Source organism: Chenopodium album, chromosome 4, assembly GCF_948465745.1.
Source record: "Chenopodium album chromosome 4, dcCheAlbu1.1, whole genome shotgun sequence".
Taxonomy (NCBI): domain Eukaryota; kingdom Viridiplantae; phylum Streptophyta; class Magnoliopsida; order Caryophyllales; family Amaranthaceae; genus Chenopodium; species Chenopodium album.
The window spans coordinates 59,720,959-59,744,099 of record NC_137837.1 but is presented as its reverse complement, the minus strand read 5'-3'; the positions used below and the strand labels follow the sequence as shown (position 1 = coordinate 59,744,099).

General features: G+C 33.1%; 1 protein-coding gene across 1 annotated transcript; it reads right to left on the bottom strand.

Moving 5' to 3' along the window:
- Positions 1-10: 10 nt before the first annotated feature.
- Positions 11-17,777, bottom strand: LOC145629158 (putative callose synthase 8). The gene is made up of 41 exons (XM_081681697.1): positions 17,270-17,777; positions 16,202-16,302; positions 15,663-15,784; positions 15,463-15,544; positions 15,265-15,360; positions 14,971-15,099; positions 14,783-14,875; positions 14,602-14,693; positions 14,396-14,522; positions 13,728-13,865; positions 13,565-13,641; positions 13,242-13,437; positions 11,583-11,726; positions 11,387-11,504; positions 9,553-9,881; positions 8,840-8,892; positions 8,682-8,742; positions 8,461-8,542; positions 8,332-8,381; positions 7,361-7,447; positions 7,139-7,270; positions 6,957-7,051; positions 6,796-6,880; positions 6,548-6,708; positions 6,303-6,426; positions 6,073-6,215; positions 5,860-5,998; positions 5,438-5,589; positions 5,226-5,332; positions 4,996-5,118; positions 4,817-4,885; positions 4,527-4,695; positions 4,301-4,421; positions 3,844-3,963; positions 3,650-3,765; positions 3,182-3,265; positions 2,835-2,947; positions 2,529-2,758; positions 1,264-2,112; positions 580-765; positions 11-471 (listed from the first exon to the last, which is right to left on the bottom strand). The coding sequence occupies exons 1-41, from the start codon at positions 17,544-17,546 to the stop codon at positions 235-237; spliced, it is 6,009 nt and encodes a 2,002-aa protein (XP_081537823.1). The 5' UTR covers positions 17,547-17,777; the 3' UTR covers positions 11-234.
- Positions 17,778-23,141: the final 5,364 nt, after the last annotated feature.

Genomic DNA, 23,141 nt, shown 5'->3' with positions numbered 1-23,141 from the left:
TTATCTCAGATTAATTTTACTAGCAATTCAAATTTCGAGGGACAACTTGTTGCAATAGTTTTCCTTAAATACTGGTATTACTGGTAATCTGTATATCATTTCAAATTTTATTTGTTCTCTAGCTACACAATAAAATTCCTATATTGGTTCTGAAAAAATATGCCTATGTTATTTTTACATCTACCTAAGGTTTTGTTAATATGGTTTGACTATACATAGAGAAGAATGAGCAACCTAAGTGCACTTCTTTTTTCCTTGGCCTTGAAGAATAGGTAGAATATGTAACCTCCTGTTGTAGGCTTCATTGAAAAGAAACCGAGTTTGAAAGGCTGAAATAATCGGAAGCCAAGAAAATGAGGCGATGGGAGCAAAAAGGACCACACCCATACCAAAATCATACCATCGAGCAAAAACCTGAGCGAAGTCCCAGATTCCAGTGTTCTCTATCAGTGGCCTTAGAGCTTGTGCAATCTGAAGAAAAAAAAATTGTAGTATTAGAAGTAAAGGTTTGTTTTACACTCCTGATTACAGAATTACAGGAATATAGAAAAGGAAAAAAAATGTCTCTGACTAGCTTACCAATATCAATCCCCATCCAGTGGGAAGAAAAGCCAGGCAGCACACAATCAAGTCCATGATAGACAGATTGCATAAGAGCGAAAGCGTGATAATAGTAGATATAACAGCCAAGAAAAGGCATGCTTTGAATAGTCTGAACAAAAACTGATGATTAGCACTGAGCCACTGCCTTCCCACATTCACTATCTGTACAACAAATAAATATCCCAATGAGAATTAATCCAAATCTAATTTAGCTATCAGTAGTTAAAGTCATTGTAGATAAAGCATAATTCAATGAAAAAGATACAGAAGTTCAGATTATTTAGTTCAAACTTGGTGACAATACAATTATAAGACGTTTTCAAAATGGGAAAAATTCCCAGGAATTATAATATCAGCATAACATTGGATGAGCCATTAGAGTTCCCTTACCATCACAGCTCATTAGATTGAACTGCAAGTTGACAATATTAAAATTCAAATTTCTATAAGAACTGTTAAGGGAGCTGCATCAATGTATTACGTGGGCACTCTCATTACTAACAGGATCAGTTCACATGTATGGAGGGTTTCCTAAAGACTTCTGATACGTTATAATAGCAATCCAATCTGGTTTTTCTCCATAGGATTGTCAATGATTGTATACTAATTATTATCAATTTATGAAAAAAAATGTGTGAAAAAGATAATTATAAAATTTACCTTGACCAATAGAAAAATCACACCTATGACAACCCATGAGAGCACGTACACAATAAAATTGCTGCTGTTTTTGGAAATGTCTAATTGGTAGACCAGACCATATTGATACACGAAAAACCTTAGTGAAAGAATTATTTCAATGATCCTAGAACTCCATCTGGAACGGCGAATATGCTCCTGCTCATCATCCCACCAGGACTGCCAACTCTTATCAGGTGGGATTCCTATACCACCTTGCTGCCGTATCCACTTATTCCAATCTCTCCAGTCATCTACAATTATAGGCCAGTCAAAGCCAGATGGATTGAACAGAAATGGAGCAAACAACCATGTCAGCGACAAGAACCAGATTGCATAGGTGATCAAAACATATGCCATGCTGCTTTGATAGGATTTCCGATACAGATCATAAACAGTCAGCAGTAGCAGCAGCTCAAACCCTTTTACAAAGTGGCTTCTTGAATACAATCTGTAGTTTTCTGAGAAGGTGGCATGAAATATCACAACTTTGCGACCTGTAGGAATATATTTGGCACCACCATGGAGAATTGTTCGGCCATAATAGTGAGATTTTGCTCCACAAGAAAAGGTGAAGAATACAGAAGCAAGCTGCAGCTGCATAAGGACAAAATCTTTTAGAGCAGTGTAAAACCCTCTCTCCAATGCAATCTCCATAACCATAGGTAGCCCAGTCAAGAGTCCTAGTTGTATAAATGACTGTGAAGCCAGAGCAGTTTCTAAGGACTGTACGTTATGGACTCGAGCTTCAATTATGAGTACTTTTTGCAGTCCACTGAGAACAAGGTACAACTGCCCATAGAGGAACACATAAATTGAAATAACTGATACCTGAAAGGTTTCGACAGTATAATTATAGTTAGTATGAAGTAATGAAGACTTGAGATAAATGCTGAAAGAAATAAAGCAATTAAAGAAATTGATACATGAATGTGATTTAAAAACCAAGGTAGTAATAAACATGCATGTTAACAAGCATAACAATGTAACATATTGTTTGAAAGTAGCATAATAAGGAAATAACAGCAATACAACATGCAAGAAATGTTTGACAGTAGGATAATAAGGATATAACAGCATGCAAGAAAAGCAGAAAGTGTTGAAAGGAGATGTAGGATAATAGAGATTTTAGTTGTAGAATGAAAAAGATCTACAGAATGAAATCTTATAGAAAGTAACAATATACAAATAGAGCCCTAGGGAGGGAACGCAAGCAGAAAGTCAGAAACGCCACTAGAAAAACATACCAGGTTACTGAAATAGAATCCAATGGTTGTGTAATAACATGATAACATCCGGAAGAAGTCAAATTGCTGCCCAAGACGATAAATGTCACGGGTTAGCGTCTGTTCACTATTTCCATTAGCTACTTTCGCTTCAAATTTTGATATCTGGATTAGCCCTACATCACGACCCTTTCCCACTTGGATATATTCCTGATAAGTCACATATCCACGCCACAGTACAGAGTTGAATCCTGCACATAAATAGGTGCCTCACCATACAAATTACACAACATGTTAACAAAAATAAAGATGGCTACAGATTTCTACCTGCAAAAACATCCTCGCTTAGGTTTATTGTTTTTGATGCTTTGCTGATACCTCCTCGTGTTAAGTGAAATATCCTATCAAATATATCTGGATGACCATAATGAAACCGTACCCTGTGCAGGAAAAGTGGAGTAGAAAAAGTGATTCAAATTTGATAATCATGCTGATTCATCTAATGGTCAGAAGATTGGTTATAGAAAACACAAAGCATATCTCAAACTACCAAGTAGAAAATGAGAATTGTTGACATGCACTTGTTCAAATGGGCAGAAATGAATTCATCCATGGTGCATTGTATCAAACATTTTTATAATAAATAAAACATGTGGTAATAACCAAAAGTTTACCTGAGAGGATTAGCTAATATTCTCTGGCCAATGGTCACAAAGCTTGTCTCTTGGTATGACATGAACCATGCTAGGGTAGAAACACTGAGTCACAGGTAATAACACTCATTAGTGTAGCTTATAATAATAATAATAATAATTATTATAATTTATAAAGTTAATAGCATATCAAGAGCGACACATTGATACGCTGACTACTATAAGCTAGATGAATCAAAGAGACTTTTTTTTTTGGGTAGCAAGATATCAGCTTTTTCTCACATCCAGGGAGTTCATTTGGAACATGAAAATAAAGTGTACAAGACACAATATTAGATAAGATAAAGAAAAATAACAGTTTGTAGATTCTTGCAACCGTGACCCACATATTCAAATTTAGAATGTCCATGTAAGATTTGAACTCATACTCGATTATGACATTCAAGCATAGCCAACAACATTCACATCAATGAGTTCATATAAACTGACCTTCCAGTAAATACATGTTCTCTCAAACCGACTATAGTGGGAGCCCGGCGTCCTCGGTCTTCAAAAAATTCTTGCAGTATGTTTCTCATTTTGTAAGCTTCTTCCAAATAGTTATCCTGAGAGTACATACAATGTGAGAAAGACAAAAAAAATTGTAATGAATCTTTTACACCGTTACCTAGTAGCACACATACTTGATTCATATCTATTGTCTGGAGGGCTTCACCACGTGTAAAAATTATTGCATGGTTTTGGTTTTCTGGTTTTCCTTCACCTATATTAGGCGGACCGGGAAGCTTTATACGATACACCTCCTGTCAAATTGTATCAGAATGAGAACTATATTGCTTAAAGTTATAGAATTTATAATGAGAAATGCTCTGCCATAAAGGTTGTAAAGATCAGAATTTCATGTTAATCTATACAATGAGTTTATAAGTCTGAGTATCATCACAACTATTACGCATATAATTCTGTTTTACATATGGAAACCTAATATTAATGTTTAAAAAAAAGTACAGAACATGTGATTAACATTGGTTGGTCCAGAGGGAAGTTTTCTTTGATTTTCCTTTCTTCTGTAAGAACTCTCTAAGGCCATTTTCTCATATTGCAACCCTTAAGATTCCAACAATTTTCACTGTCCTTTACCTGGTCATGACCATTGATTCCGCCTTTCACTAGCACAGACGAATAAACCTTAGCCTTTTCAGACTCATCTGCAATTGTTTCTTCTGTCTCTTCAACATAAGCAACACGTAAAGCTGGGTACCTGTCGTTATTGATCATTTGATCCAGTAGTCGCCATATTAATTTCATTCAACTAAGGTTTCAATTTTGAAGGGAAGCAATGATAGTACTCACTCTTAATAATTACCTAGTCATCAGATCAAGCATGTCCTGTGCACGCGGATCACCATCTCTTTTACATGTACCGTACATTTGCCATGTAACAACATATGTAAATTTCATGTCTGATAATGCATCCAGATGAGCAGAGAGACTCTCATTCCCCTTCTCTATGGCATCATAACCTTGAAGAATATCTGCATAATCAATGCATTCATTAGTTAACTGATGAATTTTCACAAGGGGCAAAAAAGCCCTTCATATATCATGTCAGAAGCTAGATCATTAAGTTAAATCCTAATTCTCAGTCGAATGAACCTTTATCCTCTGCCATGTCAAGAAATGCTTGTAATTTCAGGGCTTTTTTGTAGTACATCATTCCTCTGACTGTTAGCATCAAAGAAAATGAAAATAGAAGTTAAAAAGGAACTAAACATATATTTGAAACTGGTATTAGAATAGAATATCAATGCATAATAGCATTGTGCTTCCTCTACCTGTTCTGCTTAAAGTCTGACCCCGGAATGAAGCCCAATCCCTAAGCTCAGCCTCTTTGTCTTTTTCCATCAAATCATTTAAATCTTCACAATCCACGCGTTCTAAGAAATTTTTCCACTGATCTGAAAGTGTAAAGTAGCATTGTCAATTTGTCATGAGGCAAATCTTTACAAACAGTTACAAGCTGTGAAGAAAAGAACTATGATACTACAAAAAAAAAAAAAAAAACCTGGATATATCTTTCTCATATAGAATATGATTGATACTTGTTCTTGGCTCGATAAAAGTTCTTTCATAGAAAACTTGACTTCTTCCATGTAATGTGGGGTCAACACACTGCAACAAAAAGACCTCTGCTTTATGACCAGGAGATCTCATACATAAGAACATACGCGTCTACTGCAAAAGATGACTACAGCACATATAAGATAAAATGCTGACCTGAATGATAGCATATTTCGCACTTTAGGTGCAGCAGGCATATTCATAGAGAGAGAAGTGGCAAAGAAAGAGATGCGCCTCCGAGCATCCAAGTTTGCAGGAACATCCATAGCTTTGTCTTTGACTGTAAGCAGCAGGAGAAAGCGTTTTATCTGTTTACAGTCAATGTTAGTTCAGGGATGAATAATACACGCTGCTTTCTTGTACAGTTTTAAGATCACAAAATATCAAATGAAGACAATTAAAACAGCAATTTCCTTAAGCCTATATCCCACTATGTATCAGTATTTGTAAACAAATTGATGTTCTTGTGACAAGAAAATAGTTCATGGATATTCAATATGTCTTTAGGATATTAATGGATTAGAAGGTTTTATGAAATATTCAGCATAACTTAGACAGTGAAGTTATATCAAAATTACTTTGTCATGAAGCGCCCCATCATTAGCCAATGGGAAATGAATAGAGTCCTTCGATGCAAATATTTCTGGTTGAATCTCCCTAGAGAAGAATGCTGAATCTTCAACATTTTGATCAGAAGAATGGAGCGTATCCAAAGTTCTGCACACATTTCATATTGAGTCTTAACAATAAGTTTATAACTAAACAAAATTAATTGAATAATGAAAACAAACCTGGAACCATTTATCATCATTTCATTGGTCACAAGTTCAAATATGTCTTGGAGTACTTTCACTACTTGAACATATAGAGCACCTACTACTTCATCATGACGAGCCACATCTCCTACAACATGATAAAGCTCATTCCCTTTGACCTGAGCAACATAATCAATTAACCATCTGACTAAAATTTGGATGAAAGAAAAAGGGAAACCAAATATCTTTAATTTTTAAAACGTTACCAATAGCTCAACCAATTCTACACATTTAGCATGTAGAGCTGGTAGTTCACTCAATTGAATCTTTTCAAGCAGGGTAGAGCTTTGAATGCTTTCGTCGATTTCAGATATAATACCTGAAACAATTCTGAAAAGCCAGAGATTTCCGTAAGGAGAAACCATAACCCGGAAGAGAAATAAAGGAATTTTAGCACATTGATATGGGAAATAGTTGAGAGGAATGATGAGTAATAATTCCTGTCCCCTACCTCTTCTCCAATTCCCCAGCAGCAATGATTCCAAAAATATACTTCAATGACTTGTAGCACTCTTTCACCGCAAAGTACATTAGGCTACCTCTTCCTATCCTTTGAATTAGATCTTCATCTTTCCCATCAAATTCCTTAGCAATGCTCAATGCCGTTGAGAACTGATCGAATAGATGCGAATTGACATTGTAAGCCTCATAAAAAGATCATAGCAAAAGTTCTTAGAAATGTTATTTGACACATCTTACTTCATTTGTCAAAAGGAAGACAGGCCAACGAACATGGCCGGATAATATTTCTGCTGACAAGGGCATAATCATCAAATCCCTCTCTCTGGAAACAGAAAAACCACATAAGAATTTTTCTAAGGAATGCTTATGTATTCGATCTCTTATCAAATACTACTTACCTGTTGTTTATCAAGTCCTCTTGTCGGAAACTGAGGATTATTTGGTTCCACATTGTAACAAACTTTGCTAAATCACTCTTTTTGTCTCCAGATGCCTATGAAAGGATTTGTTACAATTGTAAAGAGGCATCCAAAAATTGTCCAATTTACTAATTTCAGGTGACTAACTTGCAAAATAATACCTTTTTTAGTTGAGTAAAGAACCCTTTGCTTATTCTGCCTCTATCATTTTTTAAATTTGGTGGAATCAGGCGAGCATTAAATGCTGAAGGCAGCAACTGAAATCTACTTCGTAACATTCCTAGTGTCCGTATCTGTAAGTACAGTATAAGAAAGACTAAGATAACATAGCATAGCTTAGAAGAAGAAGCGAGGGGGGAGATAGAAAATAAATACAGACATACTTCACCAAGGTGATGCAGAATTCCATAAATGCCACCAAAAAGTGCGCAGAAAACAGAATACCAGATCTGTGTGTCCATAAAATATACCTGAAAGGCAAAAGATGAGAAAAACAAATTGTTTTTATAAGCCTACAATATCACTGTTCTTCTACTACCTAAAACAGCATGCAAACTCATGTTATCAATGCACAAATGACAAGAATCTTTTGGAAATCAAGAGGCTTGATCATTTTTGCTGAACAAATGTTTTTCAAAAGATTGACAGCCACAATGATGCAGGAGCAATCGATAAATAATCACACAATCACCTTCAATCGACAAGTTTTGGTTGGAATGCAGGAGATTATTCAACAATTAATGAACTTGTCAACTTTTTGCCAAAACAAAAAGAGTTGATAAACAAAAATCTCATGCTCTTTCCTTTCCCCAAGCAATAAAGAAAGCAAGGGATGAAAAAGAAAGTTGGCGTGAAAGATAAAAAACCATATTTCAAAGAAAATCCTTGCAGGACTTTCTCGAGTCTCGACAAAAAAATTCTGCATGCTCCTTGTCTGCTATAGAAGTACTAACATACAAATTATCTCGTAGAAGAGTTTCTTATCTTTCATCCATCAACTTAAACATGAATACATCAAATTCAAATTGTTACTATTGCGACTTTGTTATATGAGAGAGGGGGGAGAGGGAGGGATAGAAGGGAATGTTTATGTCTACTTTAATTCCTTTCCTCATTGTTTAACTAAAAATCACTGTTACAATGAACAATATGCATTAGGTAGAAATATATTGACTGAATGATAATGACCGGTAAGTGACACTGATAATAGTTTTAGACTAAAGTATAGCATTCTAATTAGTAGCATTACACGTCAACATAGCTGAAACATGAAGTAGTATTAGTTAATACAATTAACCATTATTTAGTTAGGCAATGATGAATGTAATTACATCCATGATTCAAATAAACTTACCAAAAGAATAGGAGCCCAAACAGCAACAAGTACACCTGCATTACTCTTGACTGAACCAGTATGAAGTCATGTAATTAGTTCCTAAGCAACCAAACAAAAGTCTACTATTAAGAGGGGAAAAAGGTTTACCATGAGGAAATAGCTCACGCCTTTGATATCTATGTGAGCCGACTCGCATCATTTGTCTGGTTGGTTCTATAAGTGGCTTTATCTGCAAAACCCATAGGCAATAAAGTTAACTTTTTTTTTTTCTTCTGAGAAACATCGGCAATAAGGTTATCTTAAAAGAGTGATTAAACTTGTATGGTCATGACATAGGAAAGAGAAAAAACATTAGGACATGTACTCACCTCAAAATAATAACTGAAAGACAGTTTGCTCAGTAGTAGCAGCACCCAGAATAACATATACCTAGCAAATTATAAGTGAGGCATATCTCAATATATAACATGATGATGCAAGGAAAAAAAGGCAAAAAAAAGTGAGGTAAAGCAATAAGAATAAGTACTTGAATGAGGAAACTTGATCTTCTTGCATCCCACGTCCAACAAATAATCTAGGCTACGTCACATAAAGAAATTGTCAGAACATGAACTGATATAATGTCTGAAATGAGAAAACTACCTTAAGCATGCATTATTGTACTCACTTTAACATATTTAATCTAAGTTCACACAACATATCATCAAAATCATTGGTCTGTTATCTGAAGGGGCCGTTCACAAAACAGTCCATCCAAGTATATAACGGTGAAGGAAGAAGACAGCATAAAATCAATTAATGAAATAGGTTTCAGATGATTTATTCAGAATAGCATCTTTTGATGCAACTCAAAACATGAACATGTTTTGAACTCTATCTAGTATTATTTCATGTACACCAATGCAGTCAAATAAGGGTACGTTGTAGAGTGTAGACTTTTTAGTATATATGAAACACTACATAGATAATAGAATCAGAATTTTGGCTTGAATTATCACAGACTACCTATTGTAAAAAAATTGATAACCGTTCTTGTGTAGAAAAATTAAACTACATGCAACCAGTAGTAGTAAAATTAGGGACTTATTTTGACATATATATACCAAAGTAAGACTTTCGAATATAATCTTTGGCAACTATTGATTCTTACTAGTTCAAAGGGGTCTTCCATGATATAAAAAATAGGACATATTTATATCATGCAAATATGCAATATATTCAGAGCTATTATCCACGTACCTGTGTCCACCAAGATAGATAGGTGCAGATCTTGTTATTTGAGGTCTCAATATATCTACCAATTGCGGGAACAAAGAAAAGGATCACGTCAACTGCATTACCAATAAGGTAAATAGCAACCGCCATCATGTATGATGAATAACACCACTTTCCTAGCAAGGTCCCAGGTCGGATGGAGTAACAAGTATATTTCCTTCTCGTGTGCACGTAGTACACTGGAAGAATTATTGCCCATATTAAGGCAATAATTAGCCTGAAAACATATTTCCAGATCCGTTTGGCATCCATTGTTGTCCTAGCTTTCCATGTAAATGCAATCTCAAGAATAGCTACAAAATAAATAGTTGATAATATTATATTGATATGTTAAGTTTCAGCAGCTCATATATCAGCAAAAATTGCTGCAAATATGCTAGAACTTTAGTTAACATTTAACAGCATAAAAGTAGATCAATCTTTGAAAATCAGTCATTTTCTAACTCATCTCTCAGAACTCAACAATCAATCATGCCGTCTTGAATTACAAGTACAAATTAAATCTGTTAGTGGCTAAAATCCCCTCAATCCCCCAAGAAAATGAAAGAGAGTAATCCGATGCAAAATTTAAGGGCTTATTGCTGAGAAGCAGTGTAAACATTAACAGGAAAAAAAATGAAGAAACATATTTTCTTAGTTGTTTTTTCCTTCTCTATACTCTAATGTTTAATTACATACATCCTCTGTTTTCATTAACTTCCAACATAGCCTTATGTCACACACTTTACTGAAATGACGAAAGTAGGTAAACGGAATAATTTAACAAAATGATTTAAACGCTGATAGGAGGGAAGAGTAAGGGTATTAGGTGTATACATTATACTGATAAGGTTTTCCGTTTACATTCTCTGATCTTTCCTCAAAGTGCGTGCCATGGGACATGTTGCAAAAGTTTAACAAAAAATACTAGAGAAAGTATGTAGCAGGTTTGTAAGGAATCCCAGATTCAACTGAATGTCTTGCAACGCCAGATTTTAAAGGGTACTTCTACAATTGTGTACAGAGAAAAAGTTTCCTCTTTGTAATATTGTAGCTAAGTTATACTTTTAGGTACGTTAAAATTATAGTGTAGACTGTCAGGTAAATTATTTCCTAGTTGAGCAATCAGATATGACCGAACCAAAGGCTTGAAATTAATTTCTTGAAAAATAATGTTTGTATTGATCCAAAACCTTTATCTCAGTTAAAAAGTACTAAGGATCCATAGAAAGTTAGAAACTCTCCAATCACCCCACTCCACAAATCACAATCCAGTTGAGTGTTGCCCCAATCTTCTTATAAATTCAAGAAACCACATCCCTGTTCTATTATTCTGCACTTTATGGCCTAAAAACTACAAAATTTTACAGAATATTTTGTTAAGGATTAAAGTATCATTGAAATAATGTTGACACGCAGAAATTGATGTAATTTATGATCATAGTGGGAAAGTAGAGGAAAATGACCATCATTTATAGAAACTAGAAAGTCGTTTTCTTGCTTAATACGCAAATCATGACGTGAATAACTCTTTCGAAAGAAAATAAAATTGAATTTTTGAATTGAGAGTAACTTCAGTTGATTGTAACAGGACTCATAAAGTGATACCACAAAGTGGATCTTGTATCTTTTGATGAATGCAAGGTCTTTGATCTTCAATGAAATGTGGACACCAATTAATAAGTTCATCCTCAATTTTTTTACTTGTTTCTTTATCTATCATAAACAGTCATCAAGATACTTCCTTGCCATCATTTAGAATATCAAACAGTATTTTAAGTGCAGAATTTAAGTTAAAAATTCCTAAGAAACACTGTACCTTGTACAACTTTGAGTCCTGCAGATGTAATGAAGATGCTACTTAAATCCTCAAGTATTGTTGTCTCAATCAACTGAAGAGGAGAGCTAACATCATGACATGCAATAATAATTAGTGCCTGAAAAGGAACAAGGAATTCAGTTATTGATATAAACATCATATAACACATTAAAGGTCAGTTGACTTGTCATCCTACCTGAAGGGCTAATATTAAGAAGCTCCACATTCGATCAAAACTTCTAAATATCTGCAAAAAAGAACGAATCTCAACAAAATTTGTTTTCCCCAGCCATTTCTTTTGACTGTCCTTGTCTTCAGTCTCGTCTTCAGTCTCCAGAATCTGCCATGGGAAACAGACTATAACAATTATAAAAGATTTTGATTGTCCTCCTCTTAGACTAATTATTTGCAGGATTTCCTGACAAATAAGCCAAACCACCAAAAAGTAAGCCTTAATCAAACAGATAATGTTGGTATAAAATACGTTTTGCAAAGAAACATAAAGAATCCACACATTTAAGCTCAGCTTATATTTTTCTCATGTTGAGCATTACCGAATCCAGACTACCCAACCCAAGAAAAGGACATAGAATTTAGAAGGCATAGTAACCTGATACCAATACCAAGCTTCAAATTTGATGTAAATTACATTGTAAACGATTAGATGAATAAAACCGAAAACAAAGAAAAACTCTCTTTACAAAAGAAATATATATCAGCATACCACCAAATTTCTTGATTCTCAAGAATGGTGTACATAATTGGGAGGTGGTTACAATTGAAGTAAATGATTGTGGTCTTCTAAAAATTCATAAAAAGGAGGAATTACAATATATTTTATTTCTCTGCTATCCTTCATAATTCATTTTCTAAGAATATTCTAGTTTGTGAAATCTCAACAGCATAAAATTTCCAAGTTTCACTTCAGCACAACCAGAATCACTTGGACTTGAGGGGTAGTTATCAGCAAAAAACACTCCCCTTTCCTAAACCTTTATCCTCGAAGATGTATGATTCAGTGGAAAGATCACAAACCGATCAACAGATAAATGTTATGAAAGTAAAAGGAGCAAGATCCCTAGATCCATCAGCCGAGATTATCCAAAAGCATCTAGCAAGCGAATGCTGCTGCTAGTGCTAGCAATGTCACAGAATTATCAGAAGTTGCATCTTGTTCTTTAGAGAAGCACCAGTTATTATCTAACAAATGATTGTAGAACTCCATGTAAGAAATTAACCTTTGCAATTATACACATCAAAAAGCAACTAGTTGGGAGCTGACTCCAATATCAATCAATTTTCCCAATCTCTACTTTATAATCTTTGCTCCAAAATTTAGGTGATAACGGCAGTGAAATCTTGGCTTGTCAACTTAGGAACTCAATTTGAACATTTTCATCATATAGCTAATTAGAGAGAGGCAAGCTTCTTTCTTTCTTTTTCCACTTTTTTTTTTTTTTTTTTTTTTTTTTTTTTTTTTTTTTTTTTTTTTTTTTTTTTTGAGATGAAAGGCAATCTTCTCTAATGAAGTAATGAGCTATACAATATTTCTTGATTATTACTTTTGCTTCTAATCAAACTGCCTTTCTTCTGTCAAAAACTCAAAATAACGAAATTGATAGAAAAGGAAAAAGAGTAAAATAATTTGTGGCCAAAGCCAACAGAGATCATACTCAATATTCAATTAATATTTAGATCATAGTCAACATTATAACAGTACTTTGTGTCAAAAAAAAACATTATAACAGTACACAGAAAAAGGAAAAAGAATTTCAATTAAAAAATAGTCATCAACTAAAAAAAAAATGCATCTAAGCAATGGAAAGAGCTAGCAAGTGTATAGGAGATGGCTTACTCCTTCTTCCTCATCCTTGACCTCGCTCTTTCCTATAAACTTCTTAAAGCGAACAAAGATGTTTCCCTTACTTTGATCATCATGAAATTTCTTTTTCTTTTTTTGATCATTAGCAGACTTCTTCACAAAGAAAAAATTATGAAAATCATTATCATCTGTACGCATTGGCCAACCTATTGAAAAACAATCCGGTGACCTGCATAATCACAAAAATTTAAGGCCTATGAAATTTAATTTTTTTTCACACACACAAAAAAAAAAAAAAAAAAAAAAAAAAAAAAAAAAAAAAAATGCAAGCAGGTATAGGAAACTCTCAATCTAACCAGAAGTACTCGTTCAGGTCATCATAGTTTCTCCATTTAGAATGATCAGCAGTCCCACTATTGCTTTTCTCAGCTTCCTTGATACATATGTATGCAATTAGGATGAGTTTAAGATTCAAAGATTGAAACCAGCAAAGAAAGAATATATGTCTGAGGACCTCACCTTAGATATAACATTGTAAATTGGTCCAACAACTTTATTTAGAAAAGCCTCGTCCTCTCCTCCGTATACTGGCATGACCTTCTCCCATGTCATCAAGCTAACAGCATCAGTCAACATACTATGCAGCTCGTACGCCATCTGAACGAGAAATAAAAATTTCAAAAGATGAGTAACATGATTAATAAGAATTCAACACTGGACATTTCAGAGCATATATGCCTTATACACTCGATACCCATGAAGAACATCAAACACGACTATCACAAGTTTCTTTAAATCTTTCAGCAAGGAAAGAGTATAAATAAAATGATACAGCTAATAGACCCTATTTTGTGAGACTTTCCTCTTATTGCAAATTTAAATAAAAGGCATAGCTGCAAGTAAAGAGAATTAACTCTGCATGCTGGTGTTGATTCTCCAAATTGGTGCTGACTCTTATATGCAATTTAGACATAGTAAATTCCCCCACTAGATATATTAATACTGATACAACCAAGAGTGTTTTTTTATAATAAAGCTGAGCTGATATTTTTCCTTACACCGGAGAAAGGGGTTAAGAGAGCGAGAGAGAGAAGTGATATTAGGGACATAGGAAAACTGCAGTCTTAACAACAACAAACATACATGATAACTCATTCAAAAAAGTATTGTGATCTTTTTCATCTTACATGGTGATATATATAGCAAAGACATTCTGGCATCAATCGCAAGTTTGCAGCTTCTCCCCAAATTAGAAGATAAAGTGCTATATACAACAGTTTATATTGTTGAGCTTCCTGTTTCACATAGGGTAACCTGCACATATAAGTCATTCCCTTTAGAACCATGCACAAAAATATTATGCATAACAAAATGCTCATTGGTATTCACTCACCGAATGTTGCTTTTTTTGCCTAAAAACTTGCACCACTTAGTATAATTTTTGAAGAATTTTCTCATTAGTCCATCCAATGCTCCATCAGAAAACTTCATAAAATAGACAAGATATTGATCATAATGGTGAACAGTTGAAAATTGTTACCTCAGAGAAGGAGAAGTTAAGCCAAAAAATTTACCTGCAACACTGATGCTAGCTTGTGGCTCTGCCGGATGTGGGTGTTGGCAAGAAGTAGAATTAAATGCTCCCGCTGGTTGGCAACATTTCCTTTCTGGTTTAAGTAGAATTTGAAATTATTCAGATATGGAGTCAACGAAAGCCCTCCGGTAGGTTATTACACTAGTCAGTAAAGAGTATATAAAGGACCTGAAACCCAAAGATAAATCCAAGCCAGTCAAATATGTCATAAGTAGCCCTGGGAGATTTGTTCTTTTTGAACTCATCCATGAATGGTAAACCACGAATATTGCGTACAGCTGCTACAGCAACCTTGATCTGCAGTAAACTTTCTGTTCTGTTACCAAAAAAGTTCAACTAATATATCTCAAGAGTCCTAAAGAATAGCTAGCACAGCACAGCTCATAAAAAACCATCAAAAAGATGAAAACAAGAATTATGTGGATGTAGCATTATCTAGAGAATTGTTCCGCAATAACACACCTCAGGGAGTACCATGATCGGTAGATGAACACCATCATTACCCAATGGCAAAATATTGTACGTGACATGATCAATTGAGCCTCTATCACCATGAACCTGTTGGGAAAGATGGGTAAAAGAGCAATAAGAATGCTGTTATCAATATTTCTGAAATTGCTGGTGATGAATCGAATCAAAATGACAGAGAAAAGATAAAACCTGATGACCAGTTGCTCTTGTAACTGCAACTAATACTTCATATAGAACAGAAGCAATGGCCCGTGCATTTGTAAACTTATCCCTGCAAAATATTAGATTCAAAACCTACAAATCCATAATGTTAACCTAATAGTAATCACCTATTACTCAGTTTGTCAAAGAAAAAACATTATTTTGAAAATGGTAATTGTAAATCTTACTTGTTAATGAATTCCTCAGTTCCAGTGTGTCTATTGATATAATCTTGATATCCATTAAAAACGCGTCTAAGCTCACGTATATCACTCTTCTCTTTCCGCCTTGCAATACTATCTTCCATATCCTATTTTTTGAAGAGCATAACAACTAAGTTAGGAACATTTGAAACAGCTGGATGTCTCATCCAAATGATTAGAGTATGCATTTTACTATTACACGTATTAATTACCAATTACCATCAATGCAAGTTCGATAAATTATAGGCATCAAGTATATAAACATGTATGTACTAAAGCCTACTCAACTACTCAAGGGAAGTGGCACAGAGCAGGCAACAAAGGGATATAGCATGGAACAATCATAAGGCAACAGACAGAAATTTTTAGATAGAAAATTGTGGTTTAGACTAAATGAGTGATACTACAATAGCTGTACCAAAATTATAAACCAATTAGCCTTACAGACTTACAGTAGCAATGATATAGTATATGATAATATAGCAGGAATTCTATTAAAATTGGAGTACAAGAAATTATTTTACCTGCTCAAGGCGCTGAAGTAATGCAGTTTTGAACTGCCGAACACCACGCCCTTTAGATTTTTTGTCCTTGTTATGTGCTCTCTCAAAAGCATGGAAACGACCTGCACAAAACAAGAATACAGTGTAAGAGTTCTGTAAGCAGTTTAGCACAAACAATAAAATCACCTTAGAAAACTTAGCAACCAGCATCATATCAATCACCAAAACTATTACTCACCCTCTTTTTCAGCATACAGTTACAACTTACAATTACATTCAAAACTTTCCTACTGCTGCAATAACTAAGGAATGCAGTATCATCCACAACATCATTCCAATAGTCCAAGCCGGATTGGGGCATGTATAACACTTCTAGAATGACATATCTGTTTCGTCCATTGTTTTTTTTGTAGTCACAACACTTTGACTTTTACACTATTCATATACTAACTTTTCAAAAAAAATAATAAGACGGAGTACATAACTGAACATATTGATGGTCAAAATAATGCATTGGGTAGCGTAAAAATCAAATGCAATTTCTAGCCAATTTTATGAAACATAATTTTAGCTTCATATTTACATGCTTATTTTTTTCCAAACAAATCAACATACTCCGTATAAATTTCTCAAGAGCTCCAAAAAGAAGAAAAATTTTGAGAGAATTAGAAAATTTCTCAATCATACTAGTATATTCATAACATCTTATACCAACATAGTATTTTACTTTAACATTGTACGGAATTTATATTATGGTAGTACACTAGTAACCAATTAATTCATATTTTTGAGGTTCCAATAATGAATGCTAAGCTCCAATTAAAATAATTAAATTCAATACATAGCTACCCAATTACATCATGCTATCAAATTGTTACTCCCTCGCTCTAATAAAAATTTCTAGTAATGATTTTTTTTTTTCTAAACAATTAATTTTTAAACAAGAAGGAAATTTTAGAGACAAAGTACAACCAATTTGTGTTACACAACAAAAAATAAATATAAATAAATAAAAAAAAAATACCCGAAAAATTAAAAGAAAATCAACAAAATTGAACCAAAATACAAGAAAAACAAAAATTAACATACAGAGATAAGCAACACGAGGTTCTTGGGTTTCAATCTGATTAGCAACACGAAGAAATCGTCGAATATCAGGAGCCAAAGAAAGAGGCAACTTCTCACTTTCAAAGGGTTTAGGCACATAATTATCATAATCATCATCTCCATAAGTAATTGATCTTGTAAAACTCCTACTACTACTTCTAATTCCACTACTTGTACTTGGAATATCCCTCTCATCAATTTCATGATACGTCTCTTGAATTGGTTCAGCTAAAACAATCTCCGACGACGTCGACGACATACTTGATAGCTAGCTTGCACACATAAATTAAAGAGTTCTGGTATGATATTACTACACCTTAAAAGTGTAAAGAACTCGAACACGAGTAGTAAATTTATATATATAATTGAACTTGATAACGAAGGCATAGTGTTATTTGTGTATGTATGTGTAGTTTGGGATTTCTTAATGTGGTTATCTTTAGCTTTTTGTGCTTTATGAATGTGAGTGTGATCACTTTTTAAGAGGTGCTTTTGCTTTTGAATTGGTTTGGTGAAGAAAAGAAAAGGAGGGAAGAAGGATGGATGTTACTTTTTTGAATGTGTCAAAATGAGCGGGTTTGTTTATTAGCTGAAATGGAAAAGAAAGGGGGATAATATTAGAGGGATTGATGATTCTCTCTACTTTTTAGGGATCCAAAAAGTGATGAATAGAATGATTCTGGTTTTAAGTTTGGGACTATCTTATAGACGGGGAGGAAGGAGGGTGGACAATGGAGTAAGTATACAGGGCCCTATTCTTTTGAGCTTCAGGCAGAGAAGAGCAGGGGTCAGCAAAGCCGAGCATAGCAGATTTCAACATTATTACTATTACTATTACTATTATTATTATTATTATTATCTCAAAAACAAAAGTCATACAACCTACAATAAATTAGTGGGAAGCCGAGATATAATTTAGGCCCCCACTCCTCTAGCTATAGCAAAACCTATCCTGGTGAATATATGAGCTGCAGCACGAGCCCCAACATTATTATTATTATTATTATTATTATTATTATTATTATTATTATTATTATTAATGTTGTTGTTGTTGTTGTTGTTGTTATTATTATTATATATTAATACTATTATCAATGTTATTATTATTAATGTTGTTGTTATTACTATTACTATTACTAAGTGCATATACCATTGATTTAGGTGAGTGAAAACATATATATATATATGTATACCATATTTAACATATGTTAATAGTAGAAAGATAAAAGACAACGGTTTACTTATATTTATTTCACCAAAATTTTAAAATAAAATGATTTAATGAGTAATAATGATTTTACTTATAAATTTGTCTTAATAATATAATTTTAACCATAAAAATAAGAAAAATTAGCGAGGAAGGTCCTTTTATGAGGTCGACCTTGTGTGAAAGGTCCTTTTATGAAAAAGGTGGCACGAAAGGTCCTTAATTATATGAACATTGGGTTGCGAGGAGGGTCCTTTGACCAAATTCCGGCATTGATCAATTTTTTCCGGCCAAAAATAATCACGTGATGTGCACGTGACCACTTAAATGAGGTTTTTTTTTCACTCTTTTCCCTTGATTTCCCTTTCCCCCCTTTAAATTAAGCTTGGAAACAACAATTGGAATTAGAATTATGGTTGTTATGGTGTTTAATTTCACCAAAACTACCAGAACCGACCACCTACGAAAACCACCCATTAAAACCCACACCTCAAACATCCACCCCACTAGAACCCAACCCCACGACCCCCACGAACACCCACCCACAAATAACCGGCGAAAATTAAAGAACGAAGAAAACGATAGGGAAAAGTTCAAGCAACAACACTAAGGTGAGGAGGAAAGAAGAGCACGCAGCACCGGCTATGGTTAAATGGCTTTGATTGGCCTTCAATTGTAATCTTAGGGATAAGAATTGAAGATTTGGGGATTAATTTTGCTTTGAAATTAGGGTTTCATAAGGGAGAAATGGGGGAATGAGGGAAAATCGTGAGAAAATAGGGGAAAGGAAAAAATATATATAAAAAAAAGGGTAACTTAAGGGTCACGTGATTTGCACGTGATTTTAAATGGCCGAAAAATTTTGGTCAATGCCGGAGAACGATCAACGGACACTCCTCGCAACCCAATGTTAATATAAGGACCTTTTGTCCCACCTTTTTCATAAAAGGACCTTTCACACAAGGTCGACCTCATAAAAGGACCTTCCTCACAAATTTTCCTTAAAATAATAATGATATACAAAGTACTACTTGAAAATAACCTCTCTTTTTTAATTCTTAAATTGTACGGAAAGATTTGAAAAATAATTCAACAAAATGAACTAACAATCAATACCCACATACATATAATGTTTCTACACATTGTGAATCTAATATCAAATGTTTATAAAAGAAATTGTTATTAATTGTTATTATTTATTTTTTTTGAAATAATTGTTATAATTATTAGAACTTATTAATTTATAATATTATTAAATATTAATTCTTAATAGTTTGAATTATTAAAATATTAATAATGATAACTATTATTATTAATTATTATTATGATTAATAAATATAAATTATTATTATTATTATTATGATTTATAAATATTAATTATTTTTAATATTAATAATTATTATAATTATTCAAAATAATAAATTATTATCATCAATACAATATTAAATATTATTATTTAATATTAATTATTATTGTTATTATTAATTATTATTTGAAAATAGAGCAGAGCAGAGCAGATCAGATTTCTTTTGAGTAGAGCAGAGCAGAGCATATTTGATTTGATTTGAGTAGAGCAGGGCTCAGCAGAGCAGTGCAAAGCAGAGCAGAGCAAAGCAACTCTAAAGAACGAGGCCTAGGTCCATATGTGGTATGGTTCATACCAAGTACTCCCTCCGTTTTTAAATACTTGCTCCATTTCTCCATGCGCGGAGTTTTAGGAAAAAAATTGAAAAAAATAATAAAATATTGAGGTAGTGGGGTTGGTAGAAGAATAAAAGTTGTAAAAAACCAAAAGTAGTAAAGAGAATTGAAGGAAAGAGAATGTGGAATTAATATTGTTGATCCACTTGGTAAGACAAATCTATATCTATATATATACTAAAATAACAACCGCTAATGTCATCACTGCCTACGTGTCACTTTCTTATTTTATTTTTTCCCTCCAAAAAGCATGGATGATGTCATATTTTTCCTTTACAAGCTACCCTATCTAACATTGCTTTGAAAATAAAATTCCATTTGAATTTTTAAATTTTTGGTTTTCTACAGATATTATGTTATTTAGTTATTTATGATTTGTTAACAATAGTTAACAATATAATTTAATTGAATTTTCCTAATTAAATATGAAAATTATGCACTTTTGGGAATTGTATATTCATATTAGGAAAGCGGAGGAAATAGTTATTTTCTTTCAATATGTGTTAAAAATTTATAATTTAATTCTTATTATAAAACCGTGCATCGCACGAGATTAACCTAGTTAATTTAATATTGTAAAAGCTTTCCAAATAAGGAAATGGAGCAAGTATTTAAAACGGCCGAAAAAAGGAAAGTGGAGCAAGTATTTAAAAACGGAGGGAGTACTTTTTTTGTTTTTGTTTATACTGATATTAAATAAAAGTGTCTTATTAATACTCTATCTGTTTTTAAATACTTGCTCCATTTTTCTTTTACGGTCGTTTTAAAATACTTGCTTCATTTCCTTATTTGGAAAGCTTTTACAATATGTAACTAATTCTCTCACCTAGTGGGCCCACCACATATTTTCTCTCCTCCAATCCTCTCCACTACTTTTGCTTTTTTGCTTTTTACAATTTTTTATTCTTCTACTTACCCCACTACCTCCATATATTATTATTTTCTCCCATTTCTCCTAAAACTTTGCGCATGGAGAAATGGAGCAAGTATTTAAAAACGGATGGAGTAATATTTTGATTAATTTTCTATTGTTTGTTAAGGAAATTTTTTTATTAATTTTTTGTAATTTATTCCCCTAATAAATATTTTGATAAGAACATTAAAAATACACATAAACATATTATTAATAAAAAAAATATATGTCATTTATCTTCTATTTCGATAATCACCAACTTTGTTTACGCATTATGAAATTAATCTTTACAAATTTATAAAATAAATCAATATATTTACCATGAAGTGAAAAATTTGTTGCAAAATTGATATAATGGTAAAAAAAAAAAAAAAAAAAAAAAATCAAATCTATGCAATCCCCCAATTACCCGAATAATAGTATTTTAAAAAAAATAATATAATTATTTTGTTGTCACTAACAATGCGATATTATTACTTATTATTTGGAACGACTGAAAATTATTAATGAAGTAAATTTTTCCCTGGACAAAAGTGTTGAACAAAGTTGGCTTTAATTAAGGCATGAACGTAATCAAATGTAATTAAAATTATAAATATAAGTTAATATAATGACGTGGTTAAGTTATCTAAATCACAAAAACTTTATAATGTAAACTATTTATAAAGATATACTACCTCATCGTCCAATATATCATATCCAAAACTTATCATTTCTAAATATTTGATTATCATGTGACCACCTCTATAAAATAAATTATAGATATTTATGCTAGTGTATGTACCAAAATGGCAATCAACATATATAATTATTCATGTGCAAGGATTACATAAAAACAATGAAATAAACACTATCTATCTCCCCCTAATCCTTGCATATGGGGGTATAAAAATAGTCCAACATTATGTAATCCCTTGCTCTGTTACAAATAATAATGTATGCCCATTATAGCTTGTAACTATCTCTTTATTATGACTATCTTTAGTGTCTTTGTAACTGTAGGTACATAAAATATATACATGTGCCACATTGGATATATACGGGTCAAGGTCAAATTATTGATACTATGATTGCTTGACTATTTATTTAAATTAATTAATTTGGGTGAAATAAAGCCTATTTTAATTAAATTGTTTTAAGGTTATAATAGTCCAACTCAATATTAAAAGCCCAATTCTAATGTAAATCTAACCCTAACCCTAGGGGCGTTTCATCCTATAAATAGAGGCTCTCTACTTCATTTGAAGAGGGGGAGGAAAACCTAGAGAGAGAGAGGAAAAACCTAGAGTAAACAAGGAGATAAAAAATACAGAGAAAACCTCTCAGATACTCCAAACCTCTCCAGAGAAAACCTCTCAAAACCTAGAAGAAGAACAACAAGCATTTAACGTGTCGTTCTACTCTTGAAGATCACCCGTGGAAGAGATCAAGCCTCGACGGCCCTTAACACAAAAGAAAGAATAAATTTAAATCATCAAGAACATCTGTTCAACCTCTGCATCAAATAGTGATTGATCGAGATCAAGCCTCGTCGGCCCTCAATCAACAACCCAAGTCAAAGGTCTACATCGAATATCTTCGATAGAGATCAAGCCTCGCCGGCGGCCCTCAAACAACAACATAAGTCAAAGTTCTGCATCAAATCTTCGATCGAGATCAAGCCTCGATGGCCCTCGTTCGAGAATCGAGTCAATCCGTGAATTACATCAAAGTCAAAGTGGAGATCGAATAAGAGAAGAAAATTAGAGATTGTACCCATAAATTATCAAATTAATAAAATTAACACTTTGTTCTATTTATTTTGAATTTATATTTTACAGATTTAAAATTTGTGTTTATAGTAACTTCATTTGTAACCTCCATATGCCTTTAGTTCACATTGTAACTCTTCATTAATGGACTCTTCATTGTCCATTTAGGTTACATTGTTCATATGATGTATATATATATATATATATATATATATATATATATATAAAATACGTTATCAGCACCATTGCTTTAGTTATCGGGAATCAAATAAAACATTAATC

Excerpts from the sequence above, each read along its gene's own strand:
- LOC145629158 (XM_081681697.1), bottom strand. The coding sequence starts at position 17,546 with ATGTCGTCGACGTCGTCGGAGATTGTTTTAGCTGAACCAATTCAAGAG. Across the intron at positions 8,382-8,460 it reads GCGTGAGCTATTTCCTCATG|TCAAGAGTAATGCAGGTGTA; the intron begins GTAAACCTTTTT and ends ATACTGGTTCAG. Across the intron at positions 4,422-4,526 it reads ATGCTTGATCTGATGACTAG|GTACCCAGCTTTACGTGTTG; the intron begins GTAATTATTAAG and ends CAATAACGACAG.